Source organism: Neoarius graeffei, chromosome 22, assembly GCF_027579695.1.
Source record: "Neoarius graeffei isolate fNeoGra1 chromosome 22, fNeoGra1.pri, whole genome shotgun sequence".
Taxonomy (NCBI): Eukaryota; Metazoa; Chordata; class Actinopteri; order Siluriformes; family Ariidae; genus Neoarius; species Neoarius graeffei.
This window is the reverse complement of record NC_083590.1, coordinates 55,270,983-55,293,509: the sequence shown is the minus strand read 5'-3', so window position 1 is coordinate 55,293,509 and position 22,527 is coordinate 55,270,983. Positions and strand designations below refer to the sequence as shown.

General features: G+C 42.7%; 1 protein-coding gene across 1 annotated transcript; it reads right to left on the bottom strand.

Moving 5' to 3' along the window:
- Nucleotides 1-2,969: 2,969 nt before the first annotated feature.
- On the bottom strand, nt 2,970-20,850 carry sh3bgrl3 (SH3 domain binding glutamate-rich protein like 3). The gene is made up of 3 exons (XM_060904110.1): nt 20,744-20,850; nt 10,065-10,232; nt 2,970-4,737 (listed from the first exon to the last, which is right to left on the bottom strand). The coding sequence occupies exons 1-3, from the start codon at nt 20,786-20,788 to the stop codon at nt 4,672-4,674; spliced, it is 279 nt and encodes a 92-aa protein (XP_060760093.1). The 5' UTR covers nt 20,789-20,850; the 3' UTR covers nt 2,970-4,671.
- Nucleotides 20,851-22,527: the final 1,677 nt, after the last annotated feature.

The following is a 22,527-nucleotide window of genomic DNA, read 5'->3' as shown; positions in this document are numbered from 1 at the left end:
TATCGTAGCCTGCAGGGAATCGGCCGTCAGACATTCTGTCGCATGTCCCAGACCCGGTGAAATGTAACTGAATTGTCTTGGCCAGCCCTAAGGTTCCCATCTGCATCCCATCATTGCTGAGGAGTGTGCTCCCATCACCCAATCAAGCATCCAGCCAGAGCAGGTCATGATATTTTTTACCATATTAACATGCCATTGTTGTGTGTTATGCCTGATGTAAAGACTCTCGTCTCTGCGAGTCTACCACACAGATTTAATACTTGTCATTTTTAGGGCATACCTAACAACCTGTGTTTTCTTTCTCTCCCCCCCCCCCCCCAATCTGTCCCTCTGAGTTACATGTTGATCCTGGGATTGAGATGCTGGCCTCTTCTGCCCCTCGGACCTGCTTGATCCATCCTGGTGCCCTGTGTCTGGTCGGAGTTTTATCGCACCGCTCCTGTGAAGGACGGCCCCATGAGGACAGTTGAGGGTTATACCTGTTAAAACTGTTAATATTATAGTCAGGCTGTCTGTTGTTGCCCAAATGAGGATGGGTTCCCTTTTGAGTCTGGTTCCTCTCGAGGTTTCTTCCTCATGTCGTCTGAGGGAGTTTTTCCTTGCCACCGTTGCCACAGGCTTGCTCATTGGGGATAGATTAGGGATAAAATTAGCTCATGTTTTAAGTCGTTAAAATTCTGTAAAGCTGCTTTGCGACAATGTTTATTGTTAAAAGCGCGATACAAATAAACTTGATTTGATTTGAAACCAACACCCATACCACAGTGAAAGTCACACTTTGAGATCACAATTTTTCCCATTCTGATGTTTGAAGTGAACATTAACTGAAGCTCTTGATTTGTATCTGTGTGATTTGATGCATCGTGCTGCTGTCGAGGGATCGGCTGATTAGAGAACTGCAGGTGGATGGGTGTTCCTAATAAAGTGGTTAGTGAGTGAAACTACTTTCTGATTACTGTGTACATCCATTTAAAATCATATGCTTGAATTATGGTTTACCATGAGGTATCCAAAAAATGTACAGTGCTGCTTGAAAGTTTGTGAGCCCTTTAGAATTTTCTATATTTCTGCATAAATATGGCCTAAAACATCATCAGATTTTCACACAAGTCCTAAAAGTAGATAAAGAGAACCCAGTTAAACAAATGAAACAAAAATATTATACTTGGTCATTTATTTACTGAGGAAAATGATCCAATATTACATATCTGTGAGTGGCAAAAGTATGTGAACCTTTGCTTTCAGTATCTGGTGTGACCCCCTTGTGCAGCAATAACTGCAACTAAACGTTTGCGGTAACTGTTGATCAGTCCTGCACACCGGCTTGGAGGAATTTTAGCCCGTTCCTCCGTACAGAACAGCTTCAACTCTGGGATGTTGGTGGGTTTCCTCACATGAACTGCTCGCTTCAGGTCCTTCCACAACATTTCCATTGGATTAAGGTCAGGACTTTGACTTCGCCATTCCAAAACATTCACTTTATTCTTCTTTAACCATTCTTTGGTAGAACGACTTGTGTGCTTAGGGTCGTTGTCTTGCTGCATGACCCACCTTCTCTTGAGATTCAGTTCATGGACAGATGTCCTGACATTTTCCTTTAGAATTCGCTGGTATAATTCAGAATTCATTGTTCCATCAATGATGGCAAGCTGTCCTGGCCCAGATGCAGCAAAACAGGCCCAAACCATGATACTACCACCACCATGTTTCACAGATGGGATAAGGGTCTTATGCTGGAATGCAGTGTTTTCCTTTCTCCAAACATAACGCTTCTCATTTAAACCAAAAAGTTCAATTTTTTCTCATCCGTCCACAAAACATTTTTCCAGTAGCCTTCTGGCTTGTCCACATGATCTTTAGCAAACTGCAGACGAGCAGCAATGTTCTTTTTGGAGAGCAGTGGCTTTCTCCTTGCAACCCGGCCATGCACACCATTGTTGTTCAGTGTTCTCCTGATGGTGGACTCATGAACATTAGCCAATGTGAGAGAGGCCTTCAGTTGCTTAGAAGTTACCCTGGGGTACTTTGTGACCTCACCGACTATTACATGCCTTGCTCTTGGAGTGATCTTTGTTGGTCAACCACTCCTGGGGAGGGTAACAATGGTCTTGAATTTCCTCCATTTGTACACAATCTGTCTGACTGTGGTTTGGTGGAGTCCAAACTCTTTAGAGATGGTTTTGTAACCTTTTCCAGCCTGATAAGCATCAAAAATTTTTCTGAGGTCCTCAGAAATCTCCTTTGTTCGTGCCATGTTACACTTCCACAAACGTGTTGTGAAGGTCAGACTTTGATAGATCCCTGTTCTTTAAATAAAACAGGGTGCCCACTCACACCTGATTGTCATCCCATTGATTGAAAACACCTGACTCTAATTTCACCTTCAAATTAACTGCTAATCCTAGAGGTTCACATACTTTTGCCACTCACAGATATGTAATATTGGATCATTTTCCTCAATAAATAAATGACCAAGTATAATATTTTTGTCTCATTTGTTTAACTGGGTTCTCTTTATCTACTTTTAGGACTTGTGTGAAAATCTGATGATGTTTTAGGTCATATTTATGCAGAAATATAGAAAATTCTAAAGGGTTCACAAACTTTCAAGCACCACTGTAAATGGCCCAGTCAAAGCTGATTGAGAATCTGTGGCAAACCCTGAAAACTGCTGGAGTCTCCATCAAGAATGATTTGCCAGGAAGGACATTTAATGAGTCAAGCTAAACCTTATGTTCACCCACTGGTACCAAAACAACAGACACATCACTGGCTTTCTGCTTTACTTTCATATAACCCAAACATGATACCTTCAGGACAAAACATTTTCTTTTTACTGATTTTCTGCTGAAAAAGCTCAACTCAAAACAACAACAAAAAACCACCCACCCCCTTTCATGGAACATATTGACAATGAAATATCCTGATTTAATGATTGAAAGGTCAGAAGGATGAGCCGTAGATAATCGTAGCGAGGTAAAGGGTTTATTTCAGTTTAGGACTACAGATTACACAGTCATTACAGGAAAGGCCAGTGTGGTTCAGTCTCTGCTGCGGTTGCTTATGACATACCTGAGAACAGCTAAGGTGCATTTGGTGTCCACTGGTCTGGTGCTGTAAAGCACTACTTTTAGGAAGAGCATGAAATTGTGGCACGTTTCTGAGAGAAACCTTTATCTTTCAAATATAAAAAACACCAAGTGCATGAACTTTGTTTAAACTCTTCATTAAGTATGTTGGGATCGATGAGGATACAGTGGCACAGAGTGTAGCACTGCCACCTCTGAGCTCCAGGGTCTCCAACTCACTCGTGAGCTCTGGTTATGGTCGATGGGTTTCCTCCCACTGTTCAGAAATCTACAAGTAGGTGGAGTGACTGCATTAAATCATTAGGCCCTGGGTCACACTACAACTGGCGATGGGTTTGCGAATACTTGGCGATGAGAAATTGGTCCCATTGCCACCAATCGTACAATAAAGAGCAAAATGTTCACCGAGCTTCACGAGTTGTTTTTTGGTGTGTGTCTACCTCATGAGTAGCCAAAAACATCACAAATTTAACTGCACACATTGAAACTTGATGTTTCATTGGCAAACTAAAGCAGCGAAACTCGCAGATAGGTTTGGGAATACTTCTTGAAGCTTAGGGAAACATCACCACCAAAAACGCTTCATTTTCCTTCGATAACCCATCGCGAGATGTAGTATGGCCGTAGCCTTAATGTCGTCACCTCTGGATCCACCGCAACCGTTAACGGCTCCAACACTAAAGGGAACAGCAGCCATCAGGGGTCACAAACAAATAAAACAGAAGACCATCCTGCCATCTCACTTTAAAATACTGCAATTTCTGACTTTGTAGATTATTAGGTTTTTCTGGAATACGAGGCCGAACCCCAACAAAGCCAATGTTTCAGAAGAGGACAATATTCATGTGGAAACTGCATTTTCATCGACATTTATTGGCACAATTTAATACAATGGAATGCCTTCATTCTAGGAACCTTGGGAACATTTATCTTGCCACATATACAGACAAAACAGCGTTTTCAGATCAACTGGTGGTACTGAGGGTCATAATCACCTGGTCCACATCAAACAGCAGCCACTTTTTTTTTTTTTTTAAGTAAATGACATACAATTAAACTTAAGCATGCTAACCACCAAAGTCATGCTGACTTGGTTTGTCCAAAAAAAAAAAAAACTAAAGGCCAACAGATAAAACAAAGAAAGAGAATAAGACTGTATAACTGAATATATATTTTGGTCCATGGATCATCAGATTTTTGTTGAGTGTAGATTAGTTAAAGTATAAACTGATTGCAATCAAGATATTATTTACTCCATGTTCTGGAGCTCCACTGATTCCAGGAATGTAATGAAATTAACTATGTAGGGAAGGGAAAATAATAATAATCCAATTCATGCACAAATGAATACTGAAAATATGACCAACCACTTTCAAAATGATTGTGGCAAATCCAGTGGAGCACTCTGCTTTCAGGTGCATGGCAGACAGGTATACATGTGTTTGGCATATTAAAATGGCATAGATACAAAGAACAGTAGACATTGCCATTGGGTAGAGGATATGACGCAGGTCTTCCTTTTAGGACTCATGGTGCAGCAAAAGCACAGGAAAAAGGCATCGGATGCTACCAGGTAGGACTCTCATGCAATCTTGAGAAACTGCTCCACTGCATCTGCCTCTACAGCCTCAGAAAACATTTCATAGTCCTGTTAGGAAGAGAAAGAATTCCAGAGCATGATTTTCTGAACCATGGGCCTTGCTAAATCAGTTTTTCAGTACAGTTGTGTGTAAATATTTACACAAAGTCAAACCGAACTAAAAATTTCAGCTTATAAACATTTCAGACATGCTGATTTTTCTGTGCATTTACATGTACGTATGTTGAGGAAAGTCAAATCATGCATAAATTACCAAGTACGTGCATGACGCAGCTCATTTGCATGTAGTGACGCCCACAAAACCACATACAGCTTGGGAGCACGAAATGAACGATCAAGGTAAAGGCATTTTGACTCTATGCCAATAAATATATATGTTTAATAATATTCAAGATTCATTTTACTTGTCTTAACTTATGGAACTGGATTGCACTAAAGTGTTTGATGTGTTGTAAAACTCTGGCCCATTGAACAAGCATGAGGGTGCGTTTTTGATCGAGATTCCAAAGCACTTCTATAATTCACTCTGGATAAGGCAGTCCGCTATAAATGTTCTAAAAGGTCATAGAACAAACAGTGTAAACTCTACAATATATTCTAGATACAGTATAAAAGTGCAGTAATTCATGCAGATTACACAACTTGGTCAATCAAGTCGAGTTTTACATTAGTTAGTTTTCTTGTGTGTAACTTGACACACACACTTTCTGAATTTGTGGTTTTTCATGAAAACCAGATTCCAAATGCTCATATAATGAGGCTCACGGCAACAATTTTGAGCAGAAAATTTTTGGTTTGGTTACACACAGGCTTCATAAAGCAGGTTAAATGAATTAAAGTGTGTGTGTGTGTCAGGTTTTTGGTTTCTTCTGAAAGCATTCATTAACTTCAGAACCTCAGGCCCTGTCCACACGGCAACGGATTCAGGTGAATCTGATAAAATTGTTTATCGTTTCGGCCTGGTGTCCACATGGCACCGGCGTTTTGGGTGCCCCAAAACGAAATCTTTTGAGAACGGGTTCCAGAGTGGAAAGATCTGGCAACGGCGCCGTTGCGAAGTCATCTGGATGAGTAGAACATTTGTTTACGATGACGTCATAACCACATGACTGAGTGCTTCACGCCGGGCATAGACATATAAAACACAGACGCCGCCTTCCGCGTAGAATCATACGTCATCCTCACCACCATATTGGATGTGGCAAAGCGGAGAATAAAGATGCCTCATTCATGTGCTGCGTTTAACTGTACCAACAGGTTTACCGTCCAAACGAGATCACATGGGATTACCTTTCACAGGTGAGACTGGAAAAATACTTTTCATTGTATTTGGTCATTATAACGTAATTTTACGAACAGATTTTTCTGACTTTGTGGCTAATATGAGGTCTCGTGCATAATAGCCGCTCGGTGAAACCTGTCTCCAAACAATTTATAATTTATAAATAAATTTATTTCATAGCCCACCCAACCAATTTCACCACCAGCTGTCAGATGGTGATGGCACACTCAAAAATAGGAGATTGGAAGCATTATTTCAGGTATTTCGCACACTATTTATAACCATCACATTAAAGTTATACATGTTGTTTTGATGCCTGTTTGTTTCCCAAATATATGCGTGTGTGTCTTAATGGGTGAATAAAAGGCATCGAGTTAAACATTATTGTAGAAAGGGGCTTTATGAAGTTCAGTCCATTTACTTGCATTGGTTTACGGGGAAGATTTGCCACATCCAATATGGCGGACACTCTGACGTATCCCAGCAACGGGCCCCATGCGCCGTACTTCTATTGTTCTGGTGTCTCCGATGGGACCGTCTTACAGCGCACGTAGGAGGTGTGGCATGTGTATTGCATCGTTTTCAGCAAGCGTTGCCATATGTACCTGATATTTTACTGATCCGTTGCCCATGTGGACGCAATATTTAAAAAAAAAAAAAAAAAAAAAAAAAAAAAAAACCCCTTGCGTGGATGTAGCCTCAGTTTGTCTCGGTGTTATCCGTTTTATTATAAAATGTTATTCACACTGAGTCAAATGTCTTAACCAAAATTCAACATTCCAATAAGTCATAAATAAAAGTACATTATAAATCCAGTAGATCAGTATTTGTAGCTGTTTAATTGGGGGTGACCTCATAGAACTGATGCAGTCCATTATGTTGACCATAATTATAATCTCTGCTTGTATGAAAGATTTTTAGTGTGTGATCAGTATTGCATAAAAACACAGTCTTTACACTTACTCTTGATGTAAAGGGAAAAATACAAAACAAAAAACCAAACGTGTCAGCCAAGATAGGAACACAAAAATGCTCACCACCTGGCCAAAACAAACAAACAAAAAAAAGTTACCATTTGGATTTAAATAAACAAAATATGTAAGCTCCTTTGACTGGATAATTACTGCACTGATTAATGTGTTTCAGCTGCAACAATTCTTTGAACCCTAAATGATGCAGTGAGTAGCTTCTCTTATTTATTTTTTTTAAAAAAACAGCCATGTTGGAAAACGTATCCTGACGTGTTCGTAGGAAAGATGTTCCTGTGTTTCAGAAGGTCAAAGTATTGTCCTGCTTCAAACACAGAAAACTACCAAGGAGATTACGGAAATGCCTGGAACTGGGTTAGGAACTGTAACGCTATGTTCACACTGCAAGGCTTAATGCTCAATTCCGATTTTTTTGTGAAATCCGATTTTTTTGTGAGGTCGTTCACATTAACAAATATATGCGACTTGTATGTGATCCTCAGTATGAATGAAAAGCAACCTAAAAGTGTTCTGCATGCGCATTGCAGGATACGACGACGTCACACGCAGTGAGCATGGCCAGTGTTTACGGAAGTAAAACCGCCTGGTTGCGGCATGACCCATCCAATCTAGCTTGAATAGCTGCATCCCCCCAAATGGAAATCAGCTCCCTAACCTCTGCGTCCTTCCATTGAGAAGATTCAGAACCTTCACAACCCGAAGCGTCCCTCGCATTGATGTCATGCGCAGGGGCGCAGATACGTTTTTTGAACTGGGAGGGACAAAAAACTGGGGGGGGGACAAAGCTGCCAGCAAACCAACCCCAACCCCGATATGCCTGTCAAACTTGTTGTGGGTTACCATAGCAACCAAGCTCGAGCTCGCAACCTGTGCAGTCTGCGCAGCTCAACCAACCGAATATCAGTCTTTGTTTTATGTGAGTTGTTGCAACTATGTATACACTGCTGTGCACCTCAATAAACCGAATGGTAATTAGTCTTTTGATTTTTCCGTGAGGTTTGCCTTATGCAAAGAAAGACAGCATAGACGTTTTTCCTCCCTATAAGTGGGGGGGACCGAACGAGGTGAATTTAAATCTAGGTGGGACGAGTCCCACCCTCTATCTGCGCCCGTGGTCATGCGCCATGTTGTTGTAACTTTTTTTGAGAGACCCGCCGCCTACTTCAGCGCAGAATAGTGACGTTTGTGGCTTGTTGATGACGTGTAAGTTGGATGAATGCGACCTGGCGGTTCAGACTGAAGTCGCATATGAAAAGAGCGGATAGGGATCGGAATTAGGACCACATATCCAAACGGCCTGGGTCGGATTTGAAAAAAAAAAAATCGGATGTGTGTCGTTCATATTGTCAATAAAAGATCGGATACAGGTTACATATGGGCGAAGAAAAAAAAAAAAAAAAAAAAAATCGGATTTGAGTCACTTCAGCCTGTAGTGTGAACGTAGCCTAAAACTCATTATTAAAACCCCAGAGGAGAGTGATTCACTATCAACTTCCTAAAATAAATAAACTAATCTAATCCAAAAAAGTTGCGCACACTTCCTTAACATTATATTGCATGCAAGTTCTGAACAGCATTACTGGGGTCGTACTTTTCCTGTGGCTGAATCTGAACTGTAAAGAAAAGGAAACCATCTGAAATTCAGCCTCACTGTGTCAATTATTTCTGCATGAAGATGCACCAAACGTGGCATACTGTGGTGTCTCAAGTGTTATTTGGTCTGTCTACATCTGCAGAAAAAACTGTTCTCGGTCTAAACTGAGAAGACAAGAGGGACTTCTAGATAAATATTACAGAAACGATACCATAATCCTACACATCCCCATCTCCAACAGAAACTGACTGCTCTGTGTCAAAGGGTTTGTAGATAAAGCAGGGGTTAGAGCAGAAGGACAAGAAAACATGCAGGTTTTAACCTGATAGATCTCATCCCAATTTCAACAGTGCAGAACGTCATCTTGGATCACACCACTTTATGTGGAATGGACGCAACCAGCGAAGACCTTATTGAGGTGGTCAGAAGGGAACAAGAAAGCAAATGTTCAGTAGCTGCAGGAGCATCACCAAACCTGGACCACTGAAAAGCAGTAAAACGTTTTGACTGGTTGGAAGTCAGAGGAACCTTTTCATGATTTGGTGCAAGTCCATGAAATCATCATCTTGTTGTAATTATGTATAGGCTGCATGTCGCATGTATACGTGTGGTATTGTGGAGCATATTTTGTACCAAAAAAAAAATTAAAAGTCAAACCCCCATTTGCTATTTCTTTCCCCTCATCTGTGCACAAAGACTGGGCCAAAATGAAAAACAAAAAGAAATACCACCTGCATGTCCGGAGTCCGAGCCCCACCCATAGCTACTCAGCATTCTGGGCAAAATTAAAAATGAAAAGCAGCCAGCAGGTGGCACCAGTGAGCATATGCGGTTCCCTTTTTTTGGCACCAACAGCACCTCCATGCTGAAACCCGAACAGGACATACAGACTTGCACTTTTCAGTTGATGTTTCATTGGTTTTATCTTCACCTCCGCCAAGGAGGTTATGTTTTCGGTAGCGTTGGTTTGTCTGTTAGCAACATTACGGAAAAAGTTATGAACGGATTGCTCTGAAATTTTTCCCAGAGGTGTGACTGGGTACAAGTAACAATCCCTTAAATTTTGGCAGTGATCCGGATCATCTTCTGGATCCCGGAATTTTTTAAAGGATTCATGGCGGAGGTCTGCGCTCTGAGTGCTTTTCTAGTTTAAATTGATTTGATTGGGTATGTAATCTATGCTATTAAAAAAATTAAGTGTAATTTGGATTTTTTTTTAACACTTTGGATGAGTTTTAGTTGCGATTATGGCCATGAAATATTGATATGATCTCATGAGCTCCAACTACAAAAAGACACTTCAAAGCATGAACAGAAACCAAACAGATGTATATAAACACCTAAAAGTCAAAATTCAGTTCATCTCATCACGTACGTAGCATCCACTCCAACTGAACTCTCCAGGAAGGTAAAGCTAATAAAAGCATGACCGTACTCGACAGAAATCAATAACTGAACAAAACAGATAAACATGTCAAACACCGTCAGGACTGAAAGACCTGATCCTTACCCCACAGTACTGATCATCGTTGAAAATCTGAGGAGGGACAGCTGTAGGTTTACCCGACTTCGTTCTCATCTCATTCCGGACATCCCCGCCCACAGAAACGTCAATCAGTTCAAACTGGATGCTCTTACTCTCTAAAACGCGCATCACTTCAGCCTGCTGTGATTTCACCTGAAAAGCAGGGACGTGATGCAGATCAGATTACTGAGCATTCAGGACAAAAATGTTACACACAGGCTTATAGTCTACACAAATAAATAAAATCTCAATATACCGTATTTAAGCCACTTTTCTTATGCTTATTTAATTACAACAGAATATCTGAGGATTCCACATGGAATATTTCAGTCAGGTTTAGAACCTGATGAAAAAAACTTCAACTTCCTCTTTGATGCTAACCACACCCCTTTTTATACAGTAACAGCACCTGAATATAACTTTTGACCTTCATGTAAATGTCAAGTTCAGTCCTAAATTCAGTCCTACATCCAGTCACGCTAGCGAAGGATTCAATATCCTACAGTAATTAACCAAACACCCCCCCCCCAAAAAAAACCACATTAAAAGCAGTATCCATTTTTGAATGTAACTATAGATGTTTGATTATGCATACTCAATATTGTTACTCATTTTTACTCAGCCTCATACAACCCCGATTCCAAAAAAGTTGGGACAAAGTACAAATTGTAAATAAAAACGGAATGCAATGATGTGGAAGTTTCAAAATTCCATATTTTATTCAGAACGGAACATAGACGACATATCAAATGTATCATTTAAAGAGAAATTAGGTGATTTTAAATTTCATGACAACAACACATCTCAAAAAAGTTGGGACAAGGCCATGTTTCCCACTGTGAGACATCCCCTTTTCTCTTTACAACAGTCTGTAAACGTCTGGGGACTGAGGAGACAAGTTGCTCAAGTTTAGGGATAGGAATGTTAACCCATTCTTGTCTAATGTAGGATTCTAGTTGCTCAACTGTCTTAGGTCTTTTTTGTCGTATCTTCCGTTTTATGATGCGCCAAATGTTTTCTATGGGTGAAAGATCTGGACTGCAGGCTGGCCAGTTCAGTACCCGGACCCTTCTTCTACGCAGCCATGATGCAGTATGTGGTTTGGCATTGTCATGTTGGAAAATGCAAGGTCTTCCCTGAAAGAGACGTCGTCTGGATGGGAGCATATGTTGCTCTAGAACCTGGATATACCTTTCAGCATTGATGGTGTCTTTCCAGATGTGTAAGCTGCCCATGCCACACGCACTAATGCAACCCCATACCATCAGAGATGCAGGCTTCTGAACTGAGCGCTGATAACAACTCGGGTCGTCCTTCTCCTCTTTAGTCCGAATGACACGGCGTCCCTGATTTCCATAAAGAACTTCACATTTTGATTCGTCTGACCACAGAACAGTTTTCCACTTTGCCACAGTCCATTTTAAATGAGCCTTGGCCCAGAGAAGACGTCTGCGCTTCTGGATCGTGTTTAGATACGGCTGCTTCTTTGAACTATAGAGTTTTAGCTGGCAACGGCGGATGGCACGGTGAATTGTGTTCACAGATAATGTTCTCTGGAAATATTCCTGAGCCCATTTTGTGATTTCCAATACAGAAGCATGCCTGTATGTGATGCAGTGCCGTCTAAGGGCCCAAAGATCACGGGCACCCAGTATGGTTTTCCGGTCTTGACCCTTACGCACAGAGATTCTTCCAGATTCTCTGAATCTTTTGATGATATTATGCACTGTAGATGATGATATGTTCAAACTCTTTGCAATTTTACACTGTCGAACTCCTTTCTGATATTGCTCCACTATTTGTCGGCGCAGAATTAGGGGGATTGGTGATCCTCTTCCCATCTTTACTTCTGAGAGCCGCTGCCACTCCAAGATGCTCTTTTTATACCCAGTCATGTTAATGACCTATTGCCAATTGACCTAATGAGTTGCAATTTGGTCCTCCAGCGGTTCCTTTTTTGTACCTTTAACTTTTCCAGCCTCTTATTGCCCCTGTCACAACTTTGAGATGTGTTGCTGTCATGAAATTTCAAATGAGCCAATATTTGGCATGAAATTTCAAAATGTCTCACTTTCGACATTTGATATGTTGTCTATGTTCTATTGTGAATACAATATCAGTTTTTGAGATTTGTAAATTATTGCATTCCGTTTTTATTTACAATTTGTACTTTGTCCCAACTTTTTTGGAATCGGGGTTGTACTTATACAACCACAGCACAGACTAAAGGTTAAAATTCAGTGAATAATAACCCGGTGGAATCCAACTGAGCAAGAACTGGACAATACCCACGAGTCACATGTCTCCTCGACCTCGCTCAAATGACTAACATTTAAGTTAAAATTAAAGATTTTCTTCCATATGAAACCCAGAACTCCGAGTACAAGCATTATTTGGTGCTCACAAAGGTCTTACTGCCATCAGAACTTCAGGTTCACAAACTTTCAAGCACCACTGTACGGTACATTATTAGACTGCAATTACCTTTTGGAATCAAATTTAAAATACTTTTTTTTTTTAAAGTAGAACATACACACTAGGGTTACAAAAGCTGGATACCACTTCAACAACAAAGAATGGTACAGGGGTGGGTTTCCCAAAAGCCTCTTAACGCGAAGGGCATCTTAACTAGGAGAGCGTGTGTTCATTGTGCTGCTCTCTCGGATCCTTGTGCTACAGTGCTTTTGGGAAACCCAGCCCAAGTTCAGTTCCCTTTTTTTCTGTCCATATTGTCCCTGGCTACTCCAAGACAACATGAGAAACGTTTACTTAAAAAGTGTTTTATTATTCATCAGTCTTGGTGGAATTCAAGGTTTTAGTGTTCATTAAACATTTCCATAAATAGTGCAGCCTGCATGAAAATCTCCTCCGAAGCCTCGGCACAGAGCTGATCGAAACTCAAACTTGCTTGGAGACTGCCGTACTGAAGAGACTGCAAATTAAACAAGAAGGCCGACTAATGGCCAAGATTTTAATTCAAAATTCAAGAAGCAAATGCCCTTTGAGCTCTCGTGGTTCAATAAAATCAACTGGGTGGGTTTATTAGTAGTCTTGGATTGTGTGTGCACGCAAGATATAAATATAATAAGTAAACAAATGTTTATATGCAGGGGCGGCACGGTGGTGTAGTGGTTAGCGCTGTTGCCTCACAGCAAGAAGGTCCGGGTTCGAGCCCCGGGGCCGGCGAGGGCCTTTCTGTGCGGAGTTTGCATGTTCTCCCTGTGGGTTTCCTCCGGGTGCTCCGGTTTCCCCCACAGTCCAAAGACATGCAGGTTAGGTTAACTGGTGACTCTAAATTGAGCGTAGGTGTGAATGTGAGTGTGAATGGTTGTCTGTGTCTATGTGTCAGCCCTGTGATGACCTGGCGACTTGTCCAGGGTGTACCCCGCCTTTCGCCCGTAGTCAGCTGGGATAGGCTCCAGCTCGCCTGCGACCCTGTAGAACAGGATAAAGCGGCTAGAGATAATGAGATGAGATGTTTATATGCAATAAATGCACAAAGCGAGCTCCATGAAGACATGGTGTGTTAACGTTGGAGTGAAGAACTTGACTCGAGTGTCCTGCACAGAGCCCTGACTGAAGGTCAACTCCACAGAAGACCTCTGGGATGAACTGGAACCTCAACATCAGTGTCTGATCTCACTACCGAGCACAAATCTGCACAGCCACACCCCAAAATCTAGTGGAAAGCCTTCACAGAAGAGAAGGGAAGAGTGGCATTTATGCCCAGGTCAGACAGCAGAAAGACGCATGCTGCGACCTGAGATCAGTCAGGTGGCGACAGGTGTTTTGCGTCAAATCCTTCATCGTGGTCAGACGTACCGTAAGACACAGGAGTTTTTAAAGGAGATACACAGAACCATGGCCTCACTTTGTTTATAAATGCCTTGAGACCTCAAGAATGGCACAGGAATAGTTTTAAGCGTTAACAATAAATCTAATATAGCAATTTTTACGATTAAAGTGACTCATATAGGTAGCGGTCCGAGTGAATGACCTTGACATCTGTGCCATCACAGCAGGAAGTCTATCGGTCTCATCGCCATTTCCGCTAGACTAAAACAGAGTTGACTGCAACTCCGAGCCTCCCCGCGCTGGATATGCTCGCCTCAGCAACAATCTCACCCTTATGCGGAAGAAGCGAATGAATGAAGAACTGAAAGTCAGATTGTTTCAAAACAATCGGCCACTAGCTCGGCCTTCAAGAAGCGAGAACACAGATGGGTGAGATGCGACTCTCATTTGGACACAAAACAAAAACCACCACACGTTGTTTCCCTGCATTTAGATTAATCCATGTAACTTGTATTGTGTGTTTAAGTTAGTGGTATAAGGTTATTTAATTTGCTTCAGAATGTGATCGTCTCAGTTCATCTGATTATTTAATGAGCCTTTTAGGGTTTATCAGTGAAAATGCATGCATGTACATGTATGCTGCATAAGTTATAACACCCATCCTGTTTTAATGAGAGGCACATGAGACTGTCAGTTCAAATCCATCCAATTCTCTAGACGGCTTTGTTCTCTGGCTTTATTTCGTAAGCTGGGGGCCTCCGTGGTCAACGTGTTATCGGATTCACTTCCAGATGGTTCGAACTGATACGGTTCTACGTGTGTAGCAGTAGCACGTACACACACTCCAATTTCAGGACTATCACAGTCAGCTGTATTACTATCTGAGGAATCCAATAAATCCGAACGAAGAGGCCATTGCAACCGCTCTCGCCTGCGGAGTGTGGCTTTAGTCTATAGCACCGGGTACCGCTGTGATGTCACGCGCTCAGGGCTGGCTGCCCAGCTGAGCCAGCCAGCTCGAATGCCAACTTTGCGGTTGATTTTAACTCTCAAAAATATATACATTTTTATTCCCAATTATGCAGCATACGAGAGTCAAGGATGGAGATACTATCCACTCAAAATTTATTTAAAAATAAAAGGTTCTGTGTTTCTCCTTTAAAGTGCATATTCTGGACCAATTTCGTTTTTTTTTTAAAATATGAAAGTATGTCCTTTTACGCACTCATCCAGAAGGGTAATTTTGCACAAGGCCATCTGTCTACAGCAGAAAAAAACAAACAAAACGCGTCTGGAAAAATCCCAAGGGAGTCTGGAGCCAGATTCGTGACGTCACCTGCGGAAGCGCCAACAGGCTGCGCGAGCTTTGCACGGTTTCAGTGCACAGCCTGTGTACACCAAGCACTCCCATTTCTCTTTTGGGAAACTATGAGTACTAATCCCATCAAGATTGGTGTTGCTACACCCTCGTACAATATGTCTCATCTCATTATCTCTAGCCGCTTTATCCTGTACAGGGTCGCAGGCAAGCTGGAGCCTATCCCAGCTGACTACGGGCGAAAGGCGGGGTTCACCCTGGACAAGTCGCCAGGTCATCACAGGGCTGACACAGACACTCACGGTCAATTTAGAGTCACCAGTTAACCTAACCTGCATGTCTTTGGACTGTGGAGGAAACCGGAGCACCCGGAGGAAACCCACGCGGACACGGGGAGAACATGCAAACTCCACACAGAAAGGCCCTCGCCGGCCACGGGGCTCGAACCCAGGACCTTCTTGCTGTGAGGCGACAGCGCTAACCACTACACCACCGTGCTGTCCCTACGATACATCTGTTAACCATTTTAATAATTACGTGATAACGAAGAAATTTCGGAAAATCCACACGCCAAGTTTTTTCAGAGGCGGACCAATTCGCCTCAAATGGCTAGATTTCAACTGAATTTTTCTGGTATTGCGCAAGGTAAACAAATTGCACAAAATGCGATAGATATTTGACCGAAGTTTAATATAAAATAGGAGAATTACATTGATCTTGCTCCTGAATTTACCTACGATATGCACTTTATGCTGAATCTTGTTCCCGACTGGCTCGTGACATCTAGGTTGTGATGCGATCCTTTACCTCATTCCCCAGTTTTCCCCAAGCTGCAGTCGGCACACCTGTCTCATCAGCTCTTCCACAACTCTGTTATATCGCTCGGATATTCATTCGGGATTGTCTTTGCCTCAGGAAATGGTTTCCCCCTCCCTGGTTTTTGTATTCTATTATTTTGCTGTGGAACATTTCACTCTTCTGTGGATATCTTTTATTGGGGCGTGTTGTTTTCCTGACATGGAAGCGTTTTGAACTTTTAAACTTCTGAACTGTGTTCTCCCTTTCGGGGCTGTGTTTCTGGACTCGCTCGTGCTTTTATTCAACCTGCAATTGGTCGCTCAAGTGTTGCGCAACCGCCTGCCTCTACATGCGTCAACTGGAAGCGAATCGCAGCCCAGATAGTGATCCACTTGCGTCACCCTGCCTCTACTAAAAGATCCTCTGCGCCGTCATATGTCTACCTGCGATTTTGTAGTTGAAAACTAGTTGCAGCCTGCTGTCTGACCCGGGCGGGAGTATAACAGCCGTCCATGGTGATACTGATGTTGATACCTAAGGGGGACTTATTTTACTAACCGTCCAAATGGCAACAGATTCAGGTGAATCCGACAAAATTTATCGTTTCGGCCTGGCGTCCACATGGCACCGGCGTTTTGGGTGCCCCAAAACGATATTTTTTGAGAACGGGTTCCAGAGTGGAAAAATCTGGCAACAGCGCCGTTGCGAAGTCGTCTGGATGAGTAGAACGGATTTGTTTACGATGACGTCACAACCACATGACTAGAACAAGCAGCACTCTCGCGTTGTGTTTGTTCCTGTGAGTGCTTCACGCCGGGTAGAAGGGGTTTATGCGCATGCGTCTACTTCTATTATTCTGGTGTCTCCGATGGGACCGTCTTACAGCGCACGTAGAGGTGTGGCATGTGTATTGCATCGTTTTCAGCAAGCGTTGCGTTGCCATATGGACCTGATATTTTACTGATCCGTTGCCCATGTGGACGCGATATTTAAAAAAAAAAAAAAAAAAAAAAAAAATCTCGTTGCCATTGTTGTGTGGATGTAAAGACTTAAGGCCTCTGCGACAAGGCTTTCGCAGATAGCTTTTCGCAGACAGTTGTAATTCATCATTGAGCGGGGAGTAATAAGCGTGCGCGATGTTATTCACCGCCACAACGCAAGGGGGCGCAAAGTCGCTAGGAGTAGTTGGTGGGTGTGGTTAGTGGAGTGTTTATCCTCCGGTTACTTATAATGACTAGAACTGGAGTCGTATAGATGTACGTACTCCCTCACTTCCTCGATCAACCGCTCTTCGTGCTGCTCCATCTTCGCTCGTGTTTTTAAAAATGCCGGTCGTGAAAACAAACCAAACCGGGAAAGTAGGGAAGCGGAAGTGCGTGTACAGCAGATGTAGAGTGGACCAATCAGAGCCCTCTTGTCTGCGACGCTGTCTGCGAGGCTTCTGCGGTGGTCACAATTTTTGGGAGGTGCGCGCAGAGCGTCTGCGAAGGGGGGGGGGGGGGGGGGGCGGCTACGCAGACACTGTCTGCGAGGACTGGGTTGTCAGCATAAATTGGCCTTTAGTGTGCATGTAAACTACTATACCAGTGGCGAGGAGCTGAAAATAAAGGGCATACCCCTCCAGGCGGTAGAACAAAGCGGGACCTGTTTTATTTGAAGGGTATGGGTGTCTACTTCATAAAAATCATGGTTGTACAAAATTAATATTGTAACAACATATGGTCCTTATTTGCCGGACCATCTGCAAAATTCTGTATCGCTATACCAGAGGCATTTCCTCTGCAATGAATGCACATATTGATGTGTGGGCATCAATATACTGCATCATTTAGGTCCATGATATGCTAATGCAACCTTTCTGGGCGTTTAATTTGATTTTTATCAATTTATGGGTGTATTAACCCCTTAGAATCCAAATATTTGAGTTTTTTTCAGGTTGTTCGTTGAATATTTCAATTATAAATGATTATCAGGAAAATAAGGGAAAACTTATATCATTCTATAGTTTTAGATGTGTTTTATTCAAAAATACCAGTTTGAATTGTTCAGAATGGGTACAACATTGCCAATTAACCCTTTGTTTGCGACTGCGCATAAACCCGTATTTAACGTTGAAATCACAATTTGAGAAAATGAAGCCGATATTTTCTCTATGGATGAGTTGTACATTACTAAGGAGAGAAATCATTATTTCAAAGATGCAAATGTAGTCTGAGACATGTTTTCAAGCAATTTAACCCCTTCCTAGCTAATACAGGTTGATCGGGTCATTGGTCATACAAAACATTGCCGACATCTTTGATCGTGAAATTAGGTTTGCTAGCATAAGATATTTTTGAAAAGCACTCTCACTAAACATCTGCTTCCTCTTCTAGAAAAACCTGTTTTTGTATTGAAACAATACACATATTTGGATGGTGTGTGCAACAACACAAAAACGAATAGAATATATTTTGTTCATTTTGTGCAGATCTGGGGATTCTTTTGTGCTGTTAACCCTGAACAGTTACTAGTAAATAATAGGCCTTCATTTCGATCAAACATGACTTTCAGTAATTATAACCCTTTTTATTCTCAGGTTGAAATCTAGTTCACTCATTATGCCAAGGGCTGGTCAAGTAGAGATTCATGTAGGAAATGCCATGCTGTATGTCATTCACATCTCTGCCAGTGTCTCCTGGTCATGGGGGACATTCGGACAGGAAACACACTGACTGAGGTTTGGTGGCCACAGCAATTACATAATCCAGCGTTGGCTGCCCATAGAAACAGAGTTCCATTCATTGTACATGAAGCCATGTGCTGCTTAGGACTGTTCAGCATGCAGTAGTTAAGATGGCCGTAGGCCTTCCTCCCACAACTCTTACCTTAGTTGGAATGAGAATTAGGTTCAAATTACAGAAAACTTTGGCCATACAGAATTTTGCAGATGGTCCGGCAAATAAGGGCCATATGTTGTTACAATATTAATTTTGTACAACCATGTTTTTCATGAAGTAGACACCCATACCCTTCAAATAAAACAGGTCCCGCTTTGTTCTACCGCCTGGAGGGCTACCACCTCTTTAGAGGGCTTTTCAAGGGTTGGCCGCTGCACTATACAGAGCTGGTTAAACTGTGACTTGGTTTGTCACTATAAAAAGCCATGCTGATGATTAACTGGATTAGGGAAGTTAAAGGACATCCTTGCAGCACTCTTCAGATTGACTCCAACACACACACACAGTGGTTAGGCCAGGGTGTGTACACACACGACAGGAGTTAGGCCAGGGTACGTACACACACAGTGGTTAGGCCAGGGTGTGTATACACACACACACACACACACACACACACAGGAGTTAGGCTAGGGTACGTATATACACACACACACACACACACACACGAGTTAGGCCAGGGTGTGTGTATACACACACACACACACACACACACACACACACACGAGTTAGGCCAGGGTGTGTGTATACACACACACACGAGTTAGGCCAGGGTGTGTGTATACACACACACACACACACACAAGTTAGGCCAGGGTGTGTGTATACACACACACACACACACACACACACACGAGTTAGGCCAGGGTGTGTATACACACACACACACACACACGAGTTAGGCCAGGGTGTGTATACACACACACACACACACACACGAGTTAGGCCAGGGTGTGTATACACACACACACACACACACGAGTTAGGCCAGGGTGTGTATACACACACACACACACACGAGTTAGGCCAGGGTGTGTATACACACACACACACACACGAGTTAGGCCAGGGTGTGTATACACACACACACACACACGAGTTAGGCCAGGGTGTGTATACACACACACACACACACGAGTTAGGCCAGGGTGTGTATACACACACACACACACACACACACACGAGTTAGGCCAGGGTGTGTATACACACACACACACACACACACGAGTTAGGCCAGGGTGTGTATACACACACACACGAGTTAGGCCAGGGTGTGTATACACACACACACACACACACACACACACACACACACACACACGAGTTAGGCCAGGGTGTGTATACACACACACACACACACACACACACACACACACACACAAGTTAGGCCAGGGTACGTACACACAGGGGTTAGGCTACACACACAGACAGGAGTTAGGCCAGGGTACATACACACACACAGTGGTTAGGCCAGGGTGTGTATACACACACACACACACACACACACACAGGAGTTAGGCTAGGGTGTGTGCAGAGAGCAGAACCTGTGAGAGGTGGTGTGTGTGTGTGTGTGTGTGTGTGTGTGAATCCCCTGTTCACTAGAGACAGGAGTTGATGGTTATTAGTGCAACAGATCAGCTATTAAACTCCCACAGCACTGCACTGCACTGATCCCCAACTCCCACTGCACTGATCCCCAACTCCCACTGCAGGTCTGTCCCTGAACCCGCACCGCCTCCCTCTCTGCACTGTTTATCACTCTACCGTAATACCCGCGCGAGCAGCTTTCACACATGCCCGGGCCATCTGCACTTCCGCTTCCGGTCTGCTTTAATAAAAGGTTTGTTTATTAACTAAAGGTTTATTAACTAAAGGTCCTCCCTCCCTCCCTCCAGAGCGGCTGTGTGTTTCAGTCCTGCGCTATTAAACACTACAGTAAGTGACTGAGAGACTGGGTGTGTCTCCTCACCGACTCCCCGCTAAAGCGCTCCGCTTACCGCACAGACCCTGAATAAAGCACATCCGGTTTGTCTCACCTCTCTGGACGCGGTGACGGAGGTGTAGTAGAGTTTCACCCCCATGGCGGAGCTGCTGCAGGAGCTGAGTAACAACAACACTGAGCCTCCACCCCTCCTTCACTGCGCCTTTTAAAGGGACAGCACCAGTTTACCTCCAGCACAGAGGGGCAACTGGGAAACCAAGCAAACTCCCAGCAGGAGGCAGCGCCATCCCCACACAGTGCTGCTGGGAAGTGTGTGAACCCTTTAGAATTTTCTATATTTCTGCATAAATATGACCTAAAACATCATCAGATTTTCACACAAGTCCTAAAAGTAGATAAAGAGAACCCAGTTAAACACATAAGACAAAAATATTATACTTGGTCATTTATTTATTGAGGAAAATGATCCAATATTACATATCTGTGAGTGGCAAAAGTATGTGAAGCTTTGCTTTCAGTATCTGGTGTGACCCCCTTGTGCAGCAATAACTGCAACTAAACGTTTGCGGTAACTGTTGATCAGTCCTGCACACCGGCTTGGAGGAATTTTAGCCCGTTCCTCCGTACAGAACAGCTTCAACTCTGGGATGTTGGTGGGTTTCCTCACATGAACTGCTCGCTTCAGGTCCTTCCACAACATTTCAATGACCCACCTTCTCTTGAGATTCAGTTCATGGACAGATGTCCTGACATTTTCCTTTAGAATTCACTGGTATAATTCAGAATTCATTGTTCCATCAATGATGGCAATCCGTCCTGGCCCAGATGCAGCAAAGCAGGTCCAAACCATGATTCTACCACCACCATGTTTCACAGATGGGATAAGGTTCTTATGCTGGAATGCAGCGTTTTCCTTTCTCCAAACATAACGCTTCTCATTTAAACCAAAAAGTTCTGTTTTGGTCTCATCCGTCCACAAAACATTTTTCCAATAACCTTCTGGCTTGTCCACGTGATCTTTAGCAAACTGCAGATGAGCAGCAATGTTCTTTTTGGAGAGCAGTGGCTTTCTCCTTGCAACCCTGCCATGCACACCATTGTTGTTCAGTGTTCTCCTGATGGTGGACTCATGAACATTAACCAATGTGAGAGAGGCCTTCAGTTGCTTAGAAGTTACCCTGGAGTCCTTTGTGACCTTGCCAACTATTACACACCTTACTCAGAATGATCTTTGTTGGTCGACCACTCCTGGGGAGGGTAACAATAGAGCTTGAATTTCCTCCATTTGTACACAATCTGTCTGACTGTGGATTGGTGGAGTCCAAACTCTTTAGAGATGGTTTTGTAACCTTTTCCAGCCTGATGAGCATCAACAACACTTTTTCTGAGGTCCTCAGAAATCTCCTTTGTTCGTGCCATGATACACTTCCACAAACATGTGTTGCGAAGATCAGACTTTGATAGATCCCTGTTCTTTAAATAAAACAGGGTGCCCACTCACACCTGATTGTCATCCCATTGATTGAAAACACCTGACTCTAATTTCACCTTCAAATTAACTGCTAATCCTAGAGGTTCACATACTTTTGCCACTCACTTATATGTAATATTGGATCATTTTCCTCAATAAATAAGTGACCAAGTATAATATTTGTGTCTCATTTGTTTAACTGGGTTCTCTTTATCTACTTTTAGGACTTGTGTGAAAATCTGATGATGTTTTAGGTCATATTTATGCAGAAATATAGAAAATTCTAAAGGGTTCACAAACTTTCAAGCACCACTGTATCTCAATGCCATCTCCATATCTCATGTACCATATATAGACCAGTATCTTATATCCCCAAGCAAAATCTAGCAATCATTCATCTAATTAAA

What these genes read in the sequence shown, in the direction of transcription:
- sh3bgrl3 (XM_060904110.1), bottom strand. Translation starts at nt 20,788, where the DNA reads ATGGGGGTGAAACTCTACTACACCTCCGTCACCGCGTCCAGAGAG. An exon ending in CCGTCACCGCGTCCAGAGAG is followed by an intron (nt 10,233 to 20,743) that starts GTGAGACAAACC and finishes CCTGCTTTTCAG; the next exon opens with GTGAAATCACAGCAGGCTGA. An exon ending in ACGATGATCAGTACTGTGGG is followed by an intron (nt 4,738 to 10,064) that starts GTAAGGATCAGG and finishes TCTTCCTAACAG; the next exon opens with GACTATGAAATGTTTTCTGA.